The sequence below is a fragment of the Gymnogyps californianus genome, chromosome 3, assembly GCF_018139145.2.
Source record: "Gymnogyps californianus isolate 813 chromosome 3, ASM1813914v2, whole genome shotgun sequence".
In the NCBI taxonomy this organism is placed as follows: Eukaryota; Metazoa; Chordata; class Aves; order Accipitriformes; family Cathartidae; genus Gymnogyps; species Gymnogyps californianus.
The window spans coordinates 125,215,139-125,232,270 of record NC_059473.1 but is presented as its reverse complement, the minus strand read 5'-3'; the positions used below and the strand labels follow the sequence as shown (position 1 = coordinate 125,232,270).

Here is a 17,132-nt window from a genome sequence, read left to right as displayed (position 1 = left end):
TGGTTCAAGATCCAAAAAGGGCTACAGCACCCAACTCATGAAATCCACTATTGCAATACTCTGTGAAAGTCAGTCCAGGATACAGACAGGAATTTCACTGCTGCCCTACTCCTATCATAGCTAAAGGAAATTCCAAGCCTCTTGGAAATCACTGAGCTTTCCCTCATTGCGTTAGGAAGGACAGCATCCAACTGTGATGTCAACAGAAACGGATAGATTATGTGATGTCACATCCTGGTTGCCCCGGCAGAGAGATGTGTTGCCTTTGGTGAGAACATGGAATGGGGAAGATGTCCTGAGGTGTTTGCAGAAGCATCACTGCTCTGAATGTTGTTGAAGAGTGTTGGTCCAAGACCGGGATTGAAATGCCGCTCCTTACCCTCTTTTGTTTAAGTTCTCTGATCGGCAGCATCAATGCAGGTTTTTCTTCTCAACTTTTTATGTTCAGAAATGACCAGCAGAGCAGAACTGCTAGTAGCCCTACAGGATATACACATATCGGTAAATGAAATAGGCCTGGGCTATTCCTTGTACCTGATGGCATATACGTATGGCTTGTACTACAGCCTGATGCTGAACTCTTCCACTCATACTCCCTAAACAAGGATTTTATCCAGCCTGCCTGTGGGAACCGGTCTATGGCCCAGCTAGCCCCTAAATTGCCTAGGCATTGCTTGGCAGAGTGCAGGTTTGGGGAGGCTACAGTGATGCCAGGGGCTTTGGCAGAGATGAAGTAGCATGGATAATTACAGACAACTGCTTTAGCTGATGTCCTGCCCCTCTAGTTTGGTAGCACAGGCAGTGGCACTGCTGTACGTGAGCAATGGGTCTCATTTTGTACCCAGAGTGTGGCCTCCGACCATCTTACGAGTCCTTTCTGGAGACCGGCAAGAGGATCACAGCGGGGAGATACGCCAAGGCTGGGGAGTTCCCGTGGCATGTGAGCATCCAGAGCAACGGGAAACATATCTGTGGAGGCACCATGATCAGCGCATTGTGGATTTTAACTGCGGCCCATTGCTTTGCGGAAGAGGTGTGAGTACTTGGAGGAAGTGAGGACAGCCCAGGCCAATGGGGTTGATAACATCACTCCTTCTGGGTGTAGGATATGCCTGTCCTTCAGGTCTAGTGCAACATATGTGTGACTGAGCCAGAAAGAGAGTCCTGAACGCAGGAAGTGTCTTCTTTGGGGAAAAACAGGCTCGTTTTTGATCAGAGGTAGTGTTACAACAGAAATGTGCAGAAATCTGCATAACCAGGAGATGCAGAAGGGCAATATTTTGAGGGATGGTCAGAGCAGCCTTGTATAAATGCCCGTGATGCTGTTCTGATGGCCCCAAGCATTTCCCGTACACCTAAAAAGAGGTGTATTCCATTCCAGCTTATACTAACCCCCAAATTACCTTTGCTTTTATATAGCAAACACCTTTACCTCATGGAGAGCCTGATTTTAAAACAGCAGTTTCTGGATAAATCAACCCCATGCAATGCCCAGGGGCAGAGTCCAGCCCCGTGCGAGCCCCCTCCAAAATTTGGCAGGTCCGAGAGCCGAGACTGCTCGGTGACAAATGACCTGTGGCATCGCAACGTGGAGCAGCTGGCTGTGGGCAGCGCGGTCCGGAGCAGCCAGCCCAGGGCCCAGCGATCCCGAAGATCCAGCCCACTCCATCTGTTTGTTAGCGGCTGGGCTATTTATAACTTGGTTGCATTCATGTTCTACCTCTGCACCTCTCTCCCCTGAAAATTAGCTTTGCCTAGAAGTGAGGGTAGGTTTCTGCGATATTTATAGCTAACCTGCCTCTGCAATTTGCTGAGCACCACCCTACCCTGCTCAGGGGGAGGAGGCACCAACCTTTATAACACAAAGCCTTCATGTTTGCTCATGTCTCCACTGCTTCTGTTTTGTTTATAAGGCCACCAGATCTCACTGTTGTAGTGGGGGGAATTGACCTCAGCCTCCCGCTGGAAGAACATAAGCCGGACAGCTTGATCCTCCACGAAAACTTTGACAGAATGAGCATGCAAAATGATATCGCTCTGATCCTGCTCAGCTCTCCCATCGAGTTCAGCAATGAGAAAATCCCCATCTGCTTGCCCTTCATATATGACACCAATACGTGGCAACACTGCTGGGTTGCTGGGTGGGGAATCACAAGTGCAGGTGAGATGCTGTCGGGAGGTGTATTTGCTAACAGAGGCTGGTTTTTATCCATTTAAAGTAGATGTTCTCTCCCAGGAGGGGTTACCCACACTAACTTCCACTTCCTACCTCCCTGGTAAACACATCCAGACCCTCACAGTCTCTGCACATCCACCAGTTCTCTGTTCAGTGCAAGAACCAGTCACCTACTGACCCTCAGAGCAAAGTCCTTGTGCTCTGAGCACTTACGTTCAAGCTGAAACCTCAGAGCCCGCCTTTGCTCTGCAGGAACTCAACCTCTTGCTTGCGTTTTTTGGCATCCAAAGTAAGACAAGCTCCACTCTGGTGGGCAAGTTAGGCTGGGTCTAAAGTGGTCTGGAATAAGGGAAATGAAGGCCTAGGGTTGTCTTTGGTTTAATGCCTCCATGAACCAGGTATTGATTCAATAGTACTGGCCACCCCTCTTCTTCACTCATTTAGGACAGCAGATTGCTATTGCTAATTGCTTTTGTTTAAGCCCTAATGAAAGTAGCTCCAGCACTGATTGTGACCCAAAATGTCTGTCCTGAACAAGTGTCACTAAATGGCTAATGAGCGATTTCATTATTGGAAAGAGGTTAATGGGGACAGAGTGGGCAGGGTGGTGCCTTGGGGCTTTAACAGTCCTTCCGAGGATGTAGTAAGTGAATATCCCATTTAATCCTTGCTATTCTGCTCCATAGGGTTACTGTCTCCTCTCTGAAACTCTGCATTTTCCTTCTTAGGCTTCATTTGCCTCACGTAACAGTAATACACAACACAACACTGTGTTGTAGTTGTGAAACTCTCCCGTTTCACCCAGGTAATGTGCTCTTAGGAACAGAAAAGCAGGGAGCTGCTGCAGAGTCGCTCTGCAGCTTGGCAGGATTTCTCTTTAGCTAGTCTCTGCAAAATGCATAGCGTGGCTCCGGAGATCAGTCTCATGCTGCTGTGTGGGCTCAGTTGACATCGCTTCTGCTATCCAAATTGCACCCTCCATAAGGTCAATGCGCTCAGCCCTGACACACACCTCTTCTGTCTGGGCGATGTTTCAGAAGAAAACCAGCAGAAGCTGAGTTTGGTGAGACGGACGTGCGATGGTGTGATACGGGCCATACCAAAAAGTATGAGGCATTGTTCCTTGGCGGGGGAAAATGGGTCATTTCTCGTCTCTACCAGCCTTTTGTAGGTGGACATCTCTCAGCTGCACCTCAGGTGGCACTAGCCTGACTCCCCTTCAACTGCAGTCAATTAAACGTCCACAAGTGGAGCCATCTCCTTGGAGATGCCTACATCAATCCCTCAAATTGAGTTCCCCAGAAACGTGAGTGAGAAACCCAAGGTGTGCAGTGCAGCTCATCTCAGGTCATCACCAAGACTAGCAGGATAAGCCATCCCTTTGGGGGTCTTCCAGCTGTACTATATCCCAGAGTTCATCTACAAAAATAAGTGTTTTTTAAAAATCCTGTTTAGCAAGCCTCCACTCCCCAGGATTTCAGCTTTGCCCATTAACACCTCCCTCCTTTCTACCTACCTACCCACCTTCTAGTCTGGCATAAAGTCAAGAGCACAAACTTATCTTTGCTAACATTTGGACAGCCCCTGTAAGCCCCCATGACCCCCAGATCATATGGTTGTGCCCTGAGACTCTCTTGCCCTGAGATGCTTTACAAATTCAGCTGAGAGCAGTCCCAAAGGCTAGCCTCTGGCTGTGGTTTCACCCTTACAAGTCTGTGCTGCTCTGCAGGTTTTGTTAATCGTTCTCTTCTCACTTGCTGGTTAGCAGTTGCAGTGCCAGCATCCCACGTGCTGCAGAAAGCGCGGATGAAGCTCATCAGCAGGGAGCAGTGCTTGGAGCAGATCCCGCAGCTAGTGGAGAACGTGCTGTGTGCTGAGCTGGAGAAAGGAGAAAGAGACCCCTGCCAGGTAAAGTAAACAGGCTCCCGGATGGCCACGCTGCCTACAGGGGCACAGACACGTTGGAGGAGAAGCGCCTTCGCTTCAGGAATGAACATCGATCCTTCCCATGGCTTCCTGCGGTTGCTAAAGCTTCTCTGCAGGAGGCCAGGGCGGGATGCCCGGGGGCCAAGGAACTGCCTGCAAAGGCATATATTGACGCAGGCAGCAGGGGTGCAAGACTCTTGAAGTCGGAAAGCAGTGGTGGTGCTGGAAATGAAACACCTTGTTGAGTGGATGAGCCTCTCCTCACACTCTCCCCCCTGCCCCAATTCTCTCCCTGCAGCAAGAGAGACAGGAGCTCTGCAAGGGAAACCATGAGCTGAAAGGAGGGCAAGGGAAAAGGGTGGTTCCCAACAAGTCCCCTTGGATAGGAGACAGTTTTGGATGGCTCTGGGCACAGGATTTTGGACTATTATCTCACAGCAATTTAAAAACCCAGTGTCTGCTGTGGCCAAGCTGTGAAGCGGTGGGAGAGATGGGAGGAGAGGTCTGGCATCCCTGTAGAGAGGGCTCAGCACAGCATGGGCTGTGTCCTCCTCCTGCCTGGTGTCCCCTCAGCCCTGGGCCAGACAGTGCTGCTCTGTCACCAGGTTAAATACTGAAAGGAGACAGGAAAGTTTGTCCAGGAGGGTCAAAGCAAAAGAATTGGGAGGGAAATTTAATCCAGGAGTGTTTAATCTGAATATTAGAAACTTTTCTCAGGTGAGGTCTTGGCTCCGATTCAAATGTCCTTTGCTGCAGGGCAGGTTGGTCTATGGGTGCCAGAACTAGTCACATCTGATTGCAATGAGTTAGTGGTACAGGACGACGGACTTTTCAAGCTAAATTATAAAGAATTCGAGCGGTATTTGATATCAGGGACTGCTAAGGAGAGAGAGCTGACACAAACATCCAAAAGTGGAAAAACCTCACCCAGAACTTGTGCCCTCGGAACGTACTCCACCCACAGGATCACTATCCTGATGTCAAACAAAGTCTGAAAGCCACAAAACACCTTTTCTTTCATAGCATCCAGCCTCCAACCCCTCCTCTGAGAGCCTGGTAAGGACTGGGCTCTCCCGCAGCCTCTGCTTCAGGACTAAGGTCTCCATCCTCCGCTGGGCAAGGGTTTTCTTAGATGTATGCATGTGTTTGCAGGGGGACAGGTGGGCAGGTACATGTATGCACAGCTTCATCCCGTAGGAATCATTCATTGAGGGAACTAAAACAACACCCAGGACAGAGAGAGATCCCCTGCCCTTTAGGCAAAGACAGCGGGTACAGGGACCGTGGACTGCAAAGCCATTGCGAGCTGGGCTTGGAGCTGGGCAGCGGAGGGGAAGTTTGCTTTGCAAAATCATTTTTTGATTAGCCAGAGAGCATCTGTCTCTGAAACCATTCATCTAGTGACTTTCACCTCTATTAAATTCAATCAAAAATTTTAAAAAGAAAACTGCCACAGGATAACATTAACATAATTAAAGAATGCACTTCCCAGCCCAGCCTTAAGTTCTGCGGCTGAATTATGCTGGTGAAACAGTAAGAGCACTTGTACCTGGCAAAAAGAATCTCCTCTATTCAGAAAGCTGATGAGGGTGCTATTTTGATCTACAATAATGTTAGAGTCTTCTGAGAAATGAACTAGAAATGTGAGCTTTCCAAGCAGTGGAAGTACAGAACGACTGCATGTGTGACAATGCTCATAACCCAGCAACTGCCCACTTTTAGTGGAAGCTTGACCAGGCAGAAATGTCTTGCAAACCGAAATAATGAGAGCAAGACAAAACCATACCCGAGGCTAGTGGAGCTCTCTTCAGGAGAGAAAGAGGTGACACAACTTTTCATCAGAAGTTGCTCATTTGCTGGAGGGGAAGCATTTTGCTGATGGATGGTTTTCTGGGAAGTGCTGATTGAAGTCGGGTAGGGCACGTTTTTGCCTTGCTAGGCTGGTTCAGAAATCTGGTGGCTTGCCCGTAGTAGGCTGCCTGGTAATGAACTGGGAGGCCAGGTCCGAACCTGATGCTTGCTCCGCAGCATGGACCACCGGACACCCAATTCATCTGCCCGGGCAGATAGCGAGGCACGCTATAGACAGAGCTATCGAGCTACGCTTGTCTATAAAGATTATGTGGTTTGCGTCAAATGAGAATGAGGCCAGATTTCAAAATACCTAAATCCTTTACAAAGTCAGCGCTGTCAAGGAGGTAGGGCAGCCCTGAGCACGGTTTTTGTCTATGCCAACCAGCTGTCTCCTGGATGATTTCCAGACACAGCTCAAGCTTTTGCATGGGTCAGGAGCCACCCACAATAGAATCATAGAATCACAGAATAATTTGGGTTGGAAGGGACCTTCAAAGGCCATCTAGTCCAACCCCCCTGCAATGAGCGGGGACATCTTCAGCTAGATCAGGTTGCTCAGAGCCCCATCCAACCTGACCTGGAATGTTTCCAGGGATGGGGCAGGATCACTCTGGATCCTGGCACCCCAGTTTAGAGGCCAGGACGGAGCAGCAGCACAGGCCAGGCAGAGACCCCTGATCAGGAAACAAGCCCTGGAGATGCTGAGCTTGCTGGTGTAGATGTGGTCACAGTAAACCTGGAAGCCATGCACTGCACAGATGCATGATCTGTCTGGACATGAAGTATATAAAAGCCTTATGTTAACCTTTCCTGAGCTTTGCTGAGAGTCAGGGTACATTTGTTCATGTCCAAAGCCAGGTTAAGTTGGGCAAGTTGCATCTAGACCCAAGGTTCTAAGTCCACATGATCCTGATCTAGATCGAAAGGATTACCATCCTAGGTCTTTGCACTGTGTGCCATTTGTGTGCTAGATTTTCCCCATTGGAGCAAGCTGTTTTCTATGAGTAACTACGGCCGCACAGAAGTCTTCACCAAGGCATCACGTAGAAGTTTTATTCTACTGACCACTGCCTTAATACCCCCATGTGGCAACAGGACACGAATAGAAAGGCTCAGACCTTTCACCAGCTGCCATCATCCTAGTACCAGACAAGACTAATTTGTGGATCACTGACCATATTCCTATAATAACTCAGGGAGATTGAATAGCAGAGCTCCCGAGTATTTGTACTTAAAAAAAAATCCATTCACTTAAAAAGAAAAATCTATTGTATACCAATTCCCTAGTGGTTCTGCAGACAAATATATAGATTGACTGTGAATTAACACTAACAGGATCTGTAATTGACTTATAGTTCTATTTAGTCATAAACATTAGCATTAATGGATGTTCATGGGGTACAAGTGCTAAAGAACAGACGCTAGAGATGGCCTATGTGTTATTTTTTTTGTGTGCTACATTTCTCCCATGACCCCATGAACCACAATTGATGTCTAATTCCTTGCTTTCTTAAGCATCGTTTGTTAGGCTCTGATGCAACGGTAACTTGAACAATAATTAGAGTATAAGGGACTCACAAAGCAAATGCCTCTTCAGCGTCTTGCCTATCCAGACAAAATTCAGTAAATGGCCCAATTATATTTCAGAGAGTTTCTGCACGGGAGGTCTGTGGGGGTAGCTCTGCGATGTGGTGATTAGGACAGCGTGTGTTCAGCTGGAAGTCACAGTTCACGTACAGTTCAGGTCAGCAGCAGATGAAGGGGGGTCCAGTCCCTGGCCTGACTTTCAGGGGAAGGAATCATTGTGTGGCCACAAACACACAGCGGGATGGTTCCAGCTCAGCTTCATCGTGCCCTACGCCGTCCCCTGGTGTAGGGCTGATCTGAGTCACGGTCTGAAGGCATCTACGCCCTTCCACTGACTAGCAGGAGGTGATCTTGGCCATCTCTGATAAATGTCTGAAATGATGCCAGGATGCATCTAGGGCTCTGGGGTTTCATTTCTTTCGTTCTGTGAAAAAGGCAGAGAAGGACCTCTTTCCTTCGCCTGTAATATGTCCTGCCCACATATACTGTCAGCAGTTTGGAAAGGGCAAATGCCCTTTACAGCATCTGGGATGCTCAGGGCTCTCACCCCTCACACCTATAGTGATAGCTGTAGTTGTACAACCCTGGGCGGGATTTATCCAGCCAGATACAAATGTCTTTTCTATAGCCATCTGCACCTACCGAACCATCTTTCCACCAACAGGGAGAAAAAAAGCACACCTGACATGTTATTCATTGAAACTGTTTTGACCGTCTATTTTAAAATGAGATAAATCCCTGCACCAGTGCTTATTGCTCCCCATTAACTAAAAGCAAGTCCAAGGTATCTAGCTCACAGGGAGACACATGGCTGCAAGGCAGGACAGTTGCCTACATCTAAGTCTCCAGTGCTATTTTAGATATCCCAGGATATCCCCCTGGCATCCCACTGCCCCCATCTCAAACCATGCCCCAGTGCCAGTAATGTGACTGCAATGGGAGCTTGACACTTGCACTGGAAACACCAAGGAGAGGTGACCAGTCTGGAGCTGAACTCACCCCTCGCACCCTCACTTCGTCTGTGCCTAAGAGCGCTAAACCGGTGCAGAAGTGACAAAAGCTCTTGCATCCTTTTACAAGCTCTCACGTCCTTTTACTGGTGCTAACGTGGCTCCAAAACTGCAAAGGAAGACTGGTGAAATAGAATTTTTCGAAGAAAAACTCTGCAAATGAAAATTGGGTCCATATAGGCAAATTATCACAGATGGAAGGAAAAGGTCACAAACCAGGGAACCACGGTCAGTCCCTCAGGCTGTTCAAAATATCTGAGCGGAGGTGGATAGGTGACGGTCTGATTGCAGTCTGTAGGGATGGAGAGTATCTGCATGAGGTCTGAGGTTATAGGCCCTTCTGCCTGTCAGACAAAGGTCTCCTGGGGGCCAGGAGTCAAAGCTAACATAATTTCAGTTCAAAGTTATTCCTAACTATACAAAACTACTTAACTATTGTACCTTGCCTTAATAGTGAAGAGAGTGATCCACTCTCCATCCTTGTGGTGGATTCTCCATCACTGAACTGTTGCTAACATGACGAGGTGGTTTTTTTTTTTCCCTAAGGGACAGATTGGTTTAAGTAGGAAGGTAGCCTGGGAAGCCCCAGGACAAAGCAGTAGAAAGGTGTTTCTGCATTTGCAGTCTCTTAAATTTGCTTCTGAAGGGTGCTTTGATGTGCAGCTCATAAGAATTAGAACATTTTTCCTGTGTCCCATGGTTTTATAGGGCTTTCATCATTCGATGATTTTATGATATGGGCAGACAAGTGAACACATTCAGGCTGTGGTGGCTTAATTCTTTCATCTGTCAAAAACTTTCTGTCCTATTGCAAGGACCTGGGATGTTGATGACGTCGCATGTCTCTTCTGCTTTCTTCCTCTGGGTTGTAGCTTTTGGTCCCTCAAACTGAAGCTGTTTGGTTTGCAGCAAGGGGGTCCAGCGTTACTTTTTGTGCCTGTTGAGTGAAGCTGTGGGGAGCAGAACATCCCTGGATCCAGCTGAACACAAAACCCTACTGTGTGCTTGCCCTCAGAGTGGGGGAATGGGTGTGATGACTCAGAGGAGCTGCTTCTCATTCAATTACAGTGAGTCAACAGGGCTTTAAAGGAAAGTCATGACTCACAGGCAGATTTGAATTCTTTGAAGGAGTCGACAAGCATGTGGCAGAGGGTGATCCAGCTGATATAACGTGCTGAGATTTCCAAAACTCTTTTAATGAGATTTCTCACCAAAGGCTCATGGAGAAACTGAACTGTCATGAAGTAGAAGGGCTTCGGTTTGAAAGGGAGGCAACATGGAGGAAGGATTTGACTGGAGAAAGGGCTTACGAGGGGAGTTGTGTTGGCATCCATGCAAGGAATTGTGATGTTCAAGGAGGGCGAATGCTGAGATGACCAAGTTGGCTGATGCCACAGCATTATTCAGAGTGGTCAAAATTAAAACTGACTGCAGAGGTGCAGCAGGATCTCATTATTCAGAGTGACTGGAGGTTAAAACAGCAGATGCAGTTAACTGTTGATAAAGGAAAAGTAATGAATATAGGGAGAAGCAACTCCAGCTGTACGCATTCAATAATAGGCTCTGAATTAGCTTTTACCATGTAAGAAGATCTTGGAGTAACTGTGTATAGTCCTTCAAAAACATCAGCACGAGGCTCTGTGGAGGTCAAAAAGGCAATGAGAACATTATGAATTATTAGGAAAGGAATAGGTAGCAAAGTAAATGCGTGTTATGCCAGGGCACTAATCTTGGGAGCCTACGTCTTGTGTGCTGTGTGTGATTCCCGTCCACCCCATCTGAGAAAGGAGTAGTAGTTTTAGAGGAGGAGAATAGTAGACTAGGGAGGATGAACAGGGACACAGAATGGCTTTTGGAGGAAAGGGGAATAACAGAGCAGGACTCTGAGGCTTGTAAAAGAGATGTCTGATGGGGATGTGACACAGATTTCTAAAGTCATGAGCAGCAAGGAGAGGACAGTCAAGAGCTGTCCTCTTGTCACTACTGTTCAAAACACATGAAGGAGGGGGTGTCGGATGGCCGTATCAGGCAGCAGATTTAAAACAAAGAGAAGGAAGTGTTTTTTCATCCAACAGATAATTAAACTATGGAAGTCACTGACCAGGATGTTGTGGGTATTTATCCTAAGGGATAAATGGATTCAAAAAGCAATTAGATAACTTCCTGGATGAAGATCTCTCTAAGACTATTAACCATTGTGATGTAAATACAACTCTGTAAATACTTGCCCTGTTTCTCATTCTCCTTCCCTGAGCGCTTGCTACAGATGACTATCAGAGACAGGAGTCTGGGCCACATGGGTCTTTGACCAGACACATTATAACTGCCTTTAAGTCCGTGCCACCATAGTTACTAATGGACCCTGCTGACATCAGTGCGGATGGAGTTGGGCAGTCTTTTTGTCCCATTTTCCAGCAAAAGGATGGAGGGACAGAGTAGCTGAAGGCTCTCACCTGAGATCTCAATGGGATCCCATGAAAGGAGTCCAGGTGTCCTGTGTTACCTGGTTCATTTTCGATACCTGCACACTAAAAATGGCCATAGCCTCCTTCCTTCCCCCTGTCTTTAAAGATAGCTTGTTCACGGTGAAATAACTGAAGAAATAATCTGTTTGCAAAAGCCTTTACTTCCTGCAGCAAGGGCAGCTCTAATGGCAAGAGTTGTTATTCACATGCTGATTCTCTCCAGTTTACACAGAGCTTACCAACATGAAAATGAAACCAGCAATGACTTGCAAGGATTGTGTATCCACCTAATGAGTATCAGATGGGTTGCTCTCCCTCCCCCAGAGCTTCTCCCACCTAAGAAGATTTATGTGGCTGAACGTGTTTGTTCTGATCAATTACCATGTTGCAGACACGAATACAAATACGAAAGGAAGAAGATTACAGCCTTGATCCAAAGCCCACTAAAGTCAGCAGAAAGGCTCCTGATGTTCACAAAAAGGCTTTGGCCGTGGTGAAAAGGATGAAACTTTTGATCAGCTTCAGTGAGCAAAGCGCCTTGTTAGTCGGTGACAGTTTTTATACAACCCAGAACTATTTACCAGCGAATATATCATTGCTCTCACCTCTCCTAATAGGCGGATTAACATGCAGTTGTGGAAGGCATGAGTTCAGCACCAGATCTGATTTGATGTGGTTGCTTTTCACTCATCCTCCAGCCGACAAGAAACATGCAACAGAAGCAAAGATTCTATTTTTAGGGTTTTTTTCTGTCCAGAAACTTGGCACTGAGACTGAAGAGCGGGAGCAGGTATCTGGTGTGTGTTGCTGACCAGAAGTATTTCACCACCAGGATAAAGGAGGCTGAAAGCTGAAAGCAGCATTTAATAAGTTCTTCGATCTTCAGAGTCGTTAACCTGAGCATTCATTAAATTAGTGCTACTGGAAACATCACAGAGCTGAGATAATTGTACCAGCGCTCAAAACTCGCTCCTCCCACACCCTCTCCTACACGAGGATAGAAAACCCTGGGCCAGCGTTTCTGAGAGCTTAAGGTGGATACAGGGATATTCAGAAATATTCAAGAACTGAGTTTATTTTCTCTATCTTTAGCCCTATAAAAACCAGGCTACTGATTCATCTGGGCTACTGCTGTAATTACATGAGCGAGATTTTCACATGGAGAGGATGATTTAGCCCGCTTTGTGATAAAATCATCGAGTTAAATACCTGAAGTTAAGAGAAATGATATGTTAGAAGTTGCACCCATGAAGCAGACCAGCTGAGCCCCTGTGGAAAGGGACCTGAAGCAGGATTTGGGTCTCAGGGCTTGTGGATTAGAGAAACAGATTTGCAGCTGCTGCCTGGGTATTCACAGCATTGCCTAACTCCCTCTCTGCCCAGGTTTTAAATCACTTTCCGCAGCTGACAGACCCCCAAGCCCTGCAGACAGCTCTCCCTTTCCTCGCCGACCGGGCAGAGAACAAAATGAACACGGTTAAAGAGGCAAAGAGGGAAAAGCAGATCAGATTTGAAAGGAAAACCACGTGACGTGTAGTTTAAACAGGGATTCCTGGCTCTGCCATTGCCTCGTGGAAATCGCATCCCTTTTCTGGTGTGGTTTTCTCAGCTATGAAATACAATAAGACTTTTCCCCCCAAGGGTAGTCACAAGGTATCAGGAATTAACTGGTATTTAAGCATCCCGGGAGAAAGATCCTTTGCAAGTGTGAACAGCCTCCAAATTGGTCGCTGAAACCGATCTGCACCGATGGTGTGCAGGGGCTCTGCCAATGCTAAAAATCTCCTGTACCGGGAAAAACTGGCACGACGCATCTCGACATATCACCGATGAGGGATTGTCAGCCGTTGCTGCGTCACTGGCTTGCGAACGGCTCCCACTCTCTCGACTTCATTTATTATCTTTGTGTAGGAGGCTCGAAGCGCCTTCCTTTCGCTACCAGGATAATACGTTTGGCCTGTTCCTGCCCTGAGGGAATTAGCAGTAAAATTCCCAGTGATTTAATTGTGCGTACAGCCTAGGAGACGTTCATTCATTCAAACAGGATGCCATCGCCAAGGACACCGATAACGCATGGATCCAAGGTCACTGCAAGGTCATTTGTGCGATTCACACCAATTCTTGGCTGAAACAGGTTCGGGAAATGTCTTTAGATCCTGAGTCTGAAGAGGGTCCAGTAGCACTGGCTGAGATGCAGACACGTAGCTAGAGTAACACCATTGCAGCGCCAACGCGATTGAATTCACAGTTGGACTCGATGATCTCGAAGGTCTTTTCCAACCTAAATGATTTTGTGATTCTATGATTCTATGAACGCTGAAGCAACATTTGCTCTGTATTTATCTTAATTTTTCCCTCCTGTATGCATGTTGAACCAAAAAGAAAAATAGAAAAAAAGAAAAAAAGATAAACATATTAATGACCTGGGCTCTCCATCTAGTGAAGCGAGTAGGAATTCAGCCATAAAATTTAGCGGGTGCTGATGAGTTGCACAGGGGACTGCAGCCGCTTCCTTACTCATTAATTAATGTGCGTTAGCTCAGGGTAGCTGCTGGCGGAAGGGGCTTCATACATTAACGACAAAGACATTTCTCAAAGTAGCGTGCAAAGAGGGAAGGACAACATTTCCCAGGAAAGCTGGCTGTCTTGGGAAATGGGTTTGTATCGAATTTATTTGCCACATGTACTGGAAATAAGGTAGAAAAAAAGATTCAAACCCACCGTGGAAGAAAACTTATTTAGAGCAGGGGCTGCACAGCACTTAAGATGTACGTAACTGTCAGAAAAGTGCTGTACCTGGCTGGGTGGATTTTGTGCTGGTTTCTCTTCTTTCTCGGGTTGTGTTCAGAGATTGCACGCAGAGGTCATACGGGCAACTGGATGTGCTCTTGGTGTTCAAGCTAGAGCAGCCAACGGGAGGACATTCCTCTTTGCAGGGTGGCTGCAACGTGCATTGGAAGGCTTGCACACACTGGGTGAGTGATGGTTGCCCTTGCAGTAGCAGGCAAGTTTTCAGTAAAATTACTGTGGTTGCAAGAAGGATTTGTCAGGATTAGTGTTCGTCTCTTGTCCAGTTTCTGGATGCTAGCACCCAAAATTAACAATGGCAGGTACCCAGCACCTAGATGCACCCGTTTTGCAGAGAGATCAAGGACTGAATGAGCAGTCACAGCAAATGTCCCTTTTCACTCTTGGATGTTGTCTTGTGGCGACAGGATTCAGATATCCTTCTGGGGCCACGGGATCATGTGGAAAAGGCTGAGAAGGACAGGGCATTGCACTGAGCCAGAGCTTGTGACTGATCTCCTCCTCTTACCTTCTGTATCTATTTATGCTGCGGGGATCTCAGGACTGAGCTGTGAAATTTTGAGTCCAAAATTTCCTTGTTCCCCCAAATCCTCACGAACTCGGGATAGACTTTGATTTTGCCAGTCAACCTATGGGATGCAGCTGCTATGAGAGACCTGAGGTTTGATCCTGCTATAACATCCTCCTTATGCTGTAGGTGGACAGCGGGGGACCTCTGGTTTGCAGCTACTGGAACACCATGAAGTGGTTTCAGGTCGGCGTCGTCAGCTGGGGAGAAGATTGTGCAGAAAAGCCAAACCATGAGGTCTTAATGTCTGTTTACAGCTACCGTGGCTGGATTGAGACTGAGACAGCCATAAGGGGGAAACCTTTCTTCATTGAAGGCGTGGATAACCGTGCAAATGCTGAGGTGCTTCCTTCCAGGGCTGAGACACAGTTGGTATTTCTGGAGTATTGTCTCCTTTTATTTATCTCTTTAATAGCAATTAGATTACTCTAGAGAAGATTTTTCAAAACATAATAAAAGTCAGAACTACCGTCTCATTCTTCTTTTGCTGCTGACCATTATAATCGTGTCTCAGGTCAACCTGCTCCATCTCACTGATGTGGACCCAGATGTCAAAATGAGATGCCACAGTGAGACAGGGGAGCGATGGAGAGGATGGAGAGGTGAAATGAGAGAGCCAGGACACAGACAAGAGAGGCCATAATCCTCTGAAAAACACAGATTTTCCACACTGGTGGGTCACATCAGGCCCAGTTTTTTGCTAAGCTCACATGCAAAGTCAAGATGTGGCATCTGAAGCAGCTGCTCCCCTTGGAAAGCTGAAACCCTAAGAAAGGTCTAAGCTTACTCAGTTGCATATTAGCTTAGCTGTTGGTAGGATAGCTCTGTGTTAGTGTACCTTACAGCTAATTCTTAGCTGGAGTAATATATCTTCTATCTTGCAGCTGGCCCAAGCTAAGGGCATCTTCAGGGATCACAGCAGCTGCTCAGGTGATATGTCAAGCTGCTGGGACATGACTACATGTCGTATTCAGTATCTCCTTAAGCTAGAATAAAGGGCAAGAAATCTTTTGGGCAGTGCTGGAAGATGTAGCATCGTATAACTAATCAGTCTTATTTACCTGGAGTGCAAATGCTGGGTTTTGGTTGTTAAAGGCAATAGAGAAAAATCTGGCTGGCTGAAGAGAACTGTTTCTGAGCTATCCATAAAATGCTGTCTACAGAAACCCCTTGGCTTTGTCATTAACCAAAATTAATCCCTTGCAAGTAAATGGTAAATCAAAAGGAAATAGCTTTTTTTTTTTTTTTTCTCTGTTAGAGACCTTTTACCTGTGTTGCTGAGAGGTCCACATCCCAGCCTGAGCTGGGACTGAGCTGGTCCTTCATGCAACGCATCGTCCTTCATTGCTTCTCCAGCAACAAAGTGCATTGCAAAATGCATTCTGGTCTTCAGAAGGAGGTTGCTTTTCTTGGAAGTGACGGGGAAGGAGGCAAGCAGCAAGGTCTCCTTCATGTCCCACCTTTGCAACAGCATAAAAGCACCTGTAATTTGCAGCAATGATAAAACTCAGTGAATGTGCAATGGGACAGAACCTCACAAATTGGTTTTAATTACCTTGATATTTTCTGGCTAGCTGGTGGAGAAGGCTTGTAAATGAGAATTAATTCATCTACCTTAAGCTAATGCAAACCCATCTTGGCATAAAAGTCAGACTTTATTTTCTGTGTTATCTGAGCAGAAAATAATGCTTAATTATTATTAGTTCTGAGTAATGCTTATGAAAATTGCTCCACATTAATTTCACATGACTGACTGGCTAATGGATGCATAAGGGTCTTGTAACCCTTTGCAAAAAGACTAATAAAAGCTAAAAACAAGGGGAATATATTACTTTAGCAGCTATTAGTAGACAGTGTCTGCTGGCATTAATACCTATATTTATTTTCCTTTCTGTTAATAATATATCAACAGATTCCAGAAGCTGTGGCAGGGGCTGGACATCAGGAAATATTTCCTAATGCTGCAATCTATTCAGCTACAGAATTGTTTCCCCCAAAGGAAATGAGAGATGTCCTCCTGCTTGAATTATTTTAATGTAGGGATTGTATAAAACACTCTTGTCTACAGCACATGGTATGGAAAAAGCCTGCGCTTACAAAAGGACTCAGTAGGTCTTTTTCATCAGTAACATTTGCAAACTGATAATGGTCTGTGTTAAACGAAGGCGATGCTACTTAGTGGTTACAGCAGGGCACTGCTGCTATGGGCTTTGATCCGTCCTGCTGCTCGTTTACTCAATGGCTTTGGGGAAAGAAAGTTTGTGCTTCGTGCCTCAGTTTACCTACTTGTAAGCTGAGATAATGAAAGTGGTTCGCTTTGCTATACGGAAGCATCAGTTCTGCAAGTTAAGACCAGCTATGTAGCTGCAAAGCAATAAACAGGAAAGAGACTTTTTCCTCCTTATTTAAAACATCAGAAAATTCATTAAAGTGACTTCATCTTTGCTACTACATACACTGTTCAATATTTAGGGCGAGAAAGGAAATGTTTGTTTAATATTTCTGTGCTGTAAGAAGGTCTGATGAAAGCATGTTGATGCTGTATTTTGTTTCAAAGGTATTTGTGTTTTGAGAGAGTACGTCACTTTTGATTATGGATTTGATGGGAATGTGTTGGAGTCACACAAAATCAAAATGCAATATGTCGGCTTTGTCATTAACATTTCAGTGTGACCCATTAATGTTTTAAGCTTTACAACATTGCTGTACTATGTTTCTTATGTTATTGTATTCTGTAT

At 46.2% G+C, this 17,132-nt stretch overlaps 1 protein-coding gene across 1 annotated transcript; it reads left to right on the top strand.

Moving 5' to 3' along the window:
- Positions 1 to 279: 279 nt before the first annotated feature.
- On the top strand, positions 280 to 14,826 carry LOC127015316 (serine protease 55-like). The gene is made up of 5 exons (XM_050895178.1): positions 280 to 420; positions 846 to 1,035; positions 1,914 to 2,161; positions 3,942 to 4,084; positions 14,524 to 14,826. The coding sequence occupies exons 1-5, from the start codon at positions 366 to 368 to the stop codon at positions 14,824 to 14,826; spliced, it is 939 nt and encodes a 312-aa protein (XP_050751135.1). The 5' UTR covers positions 280 to 365.
- Positions 14,827 to 17,132: the final 2,306 nt, after the last annotated feature.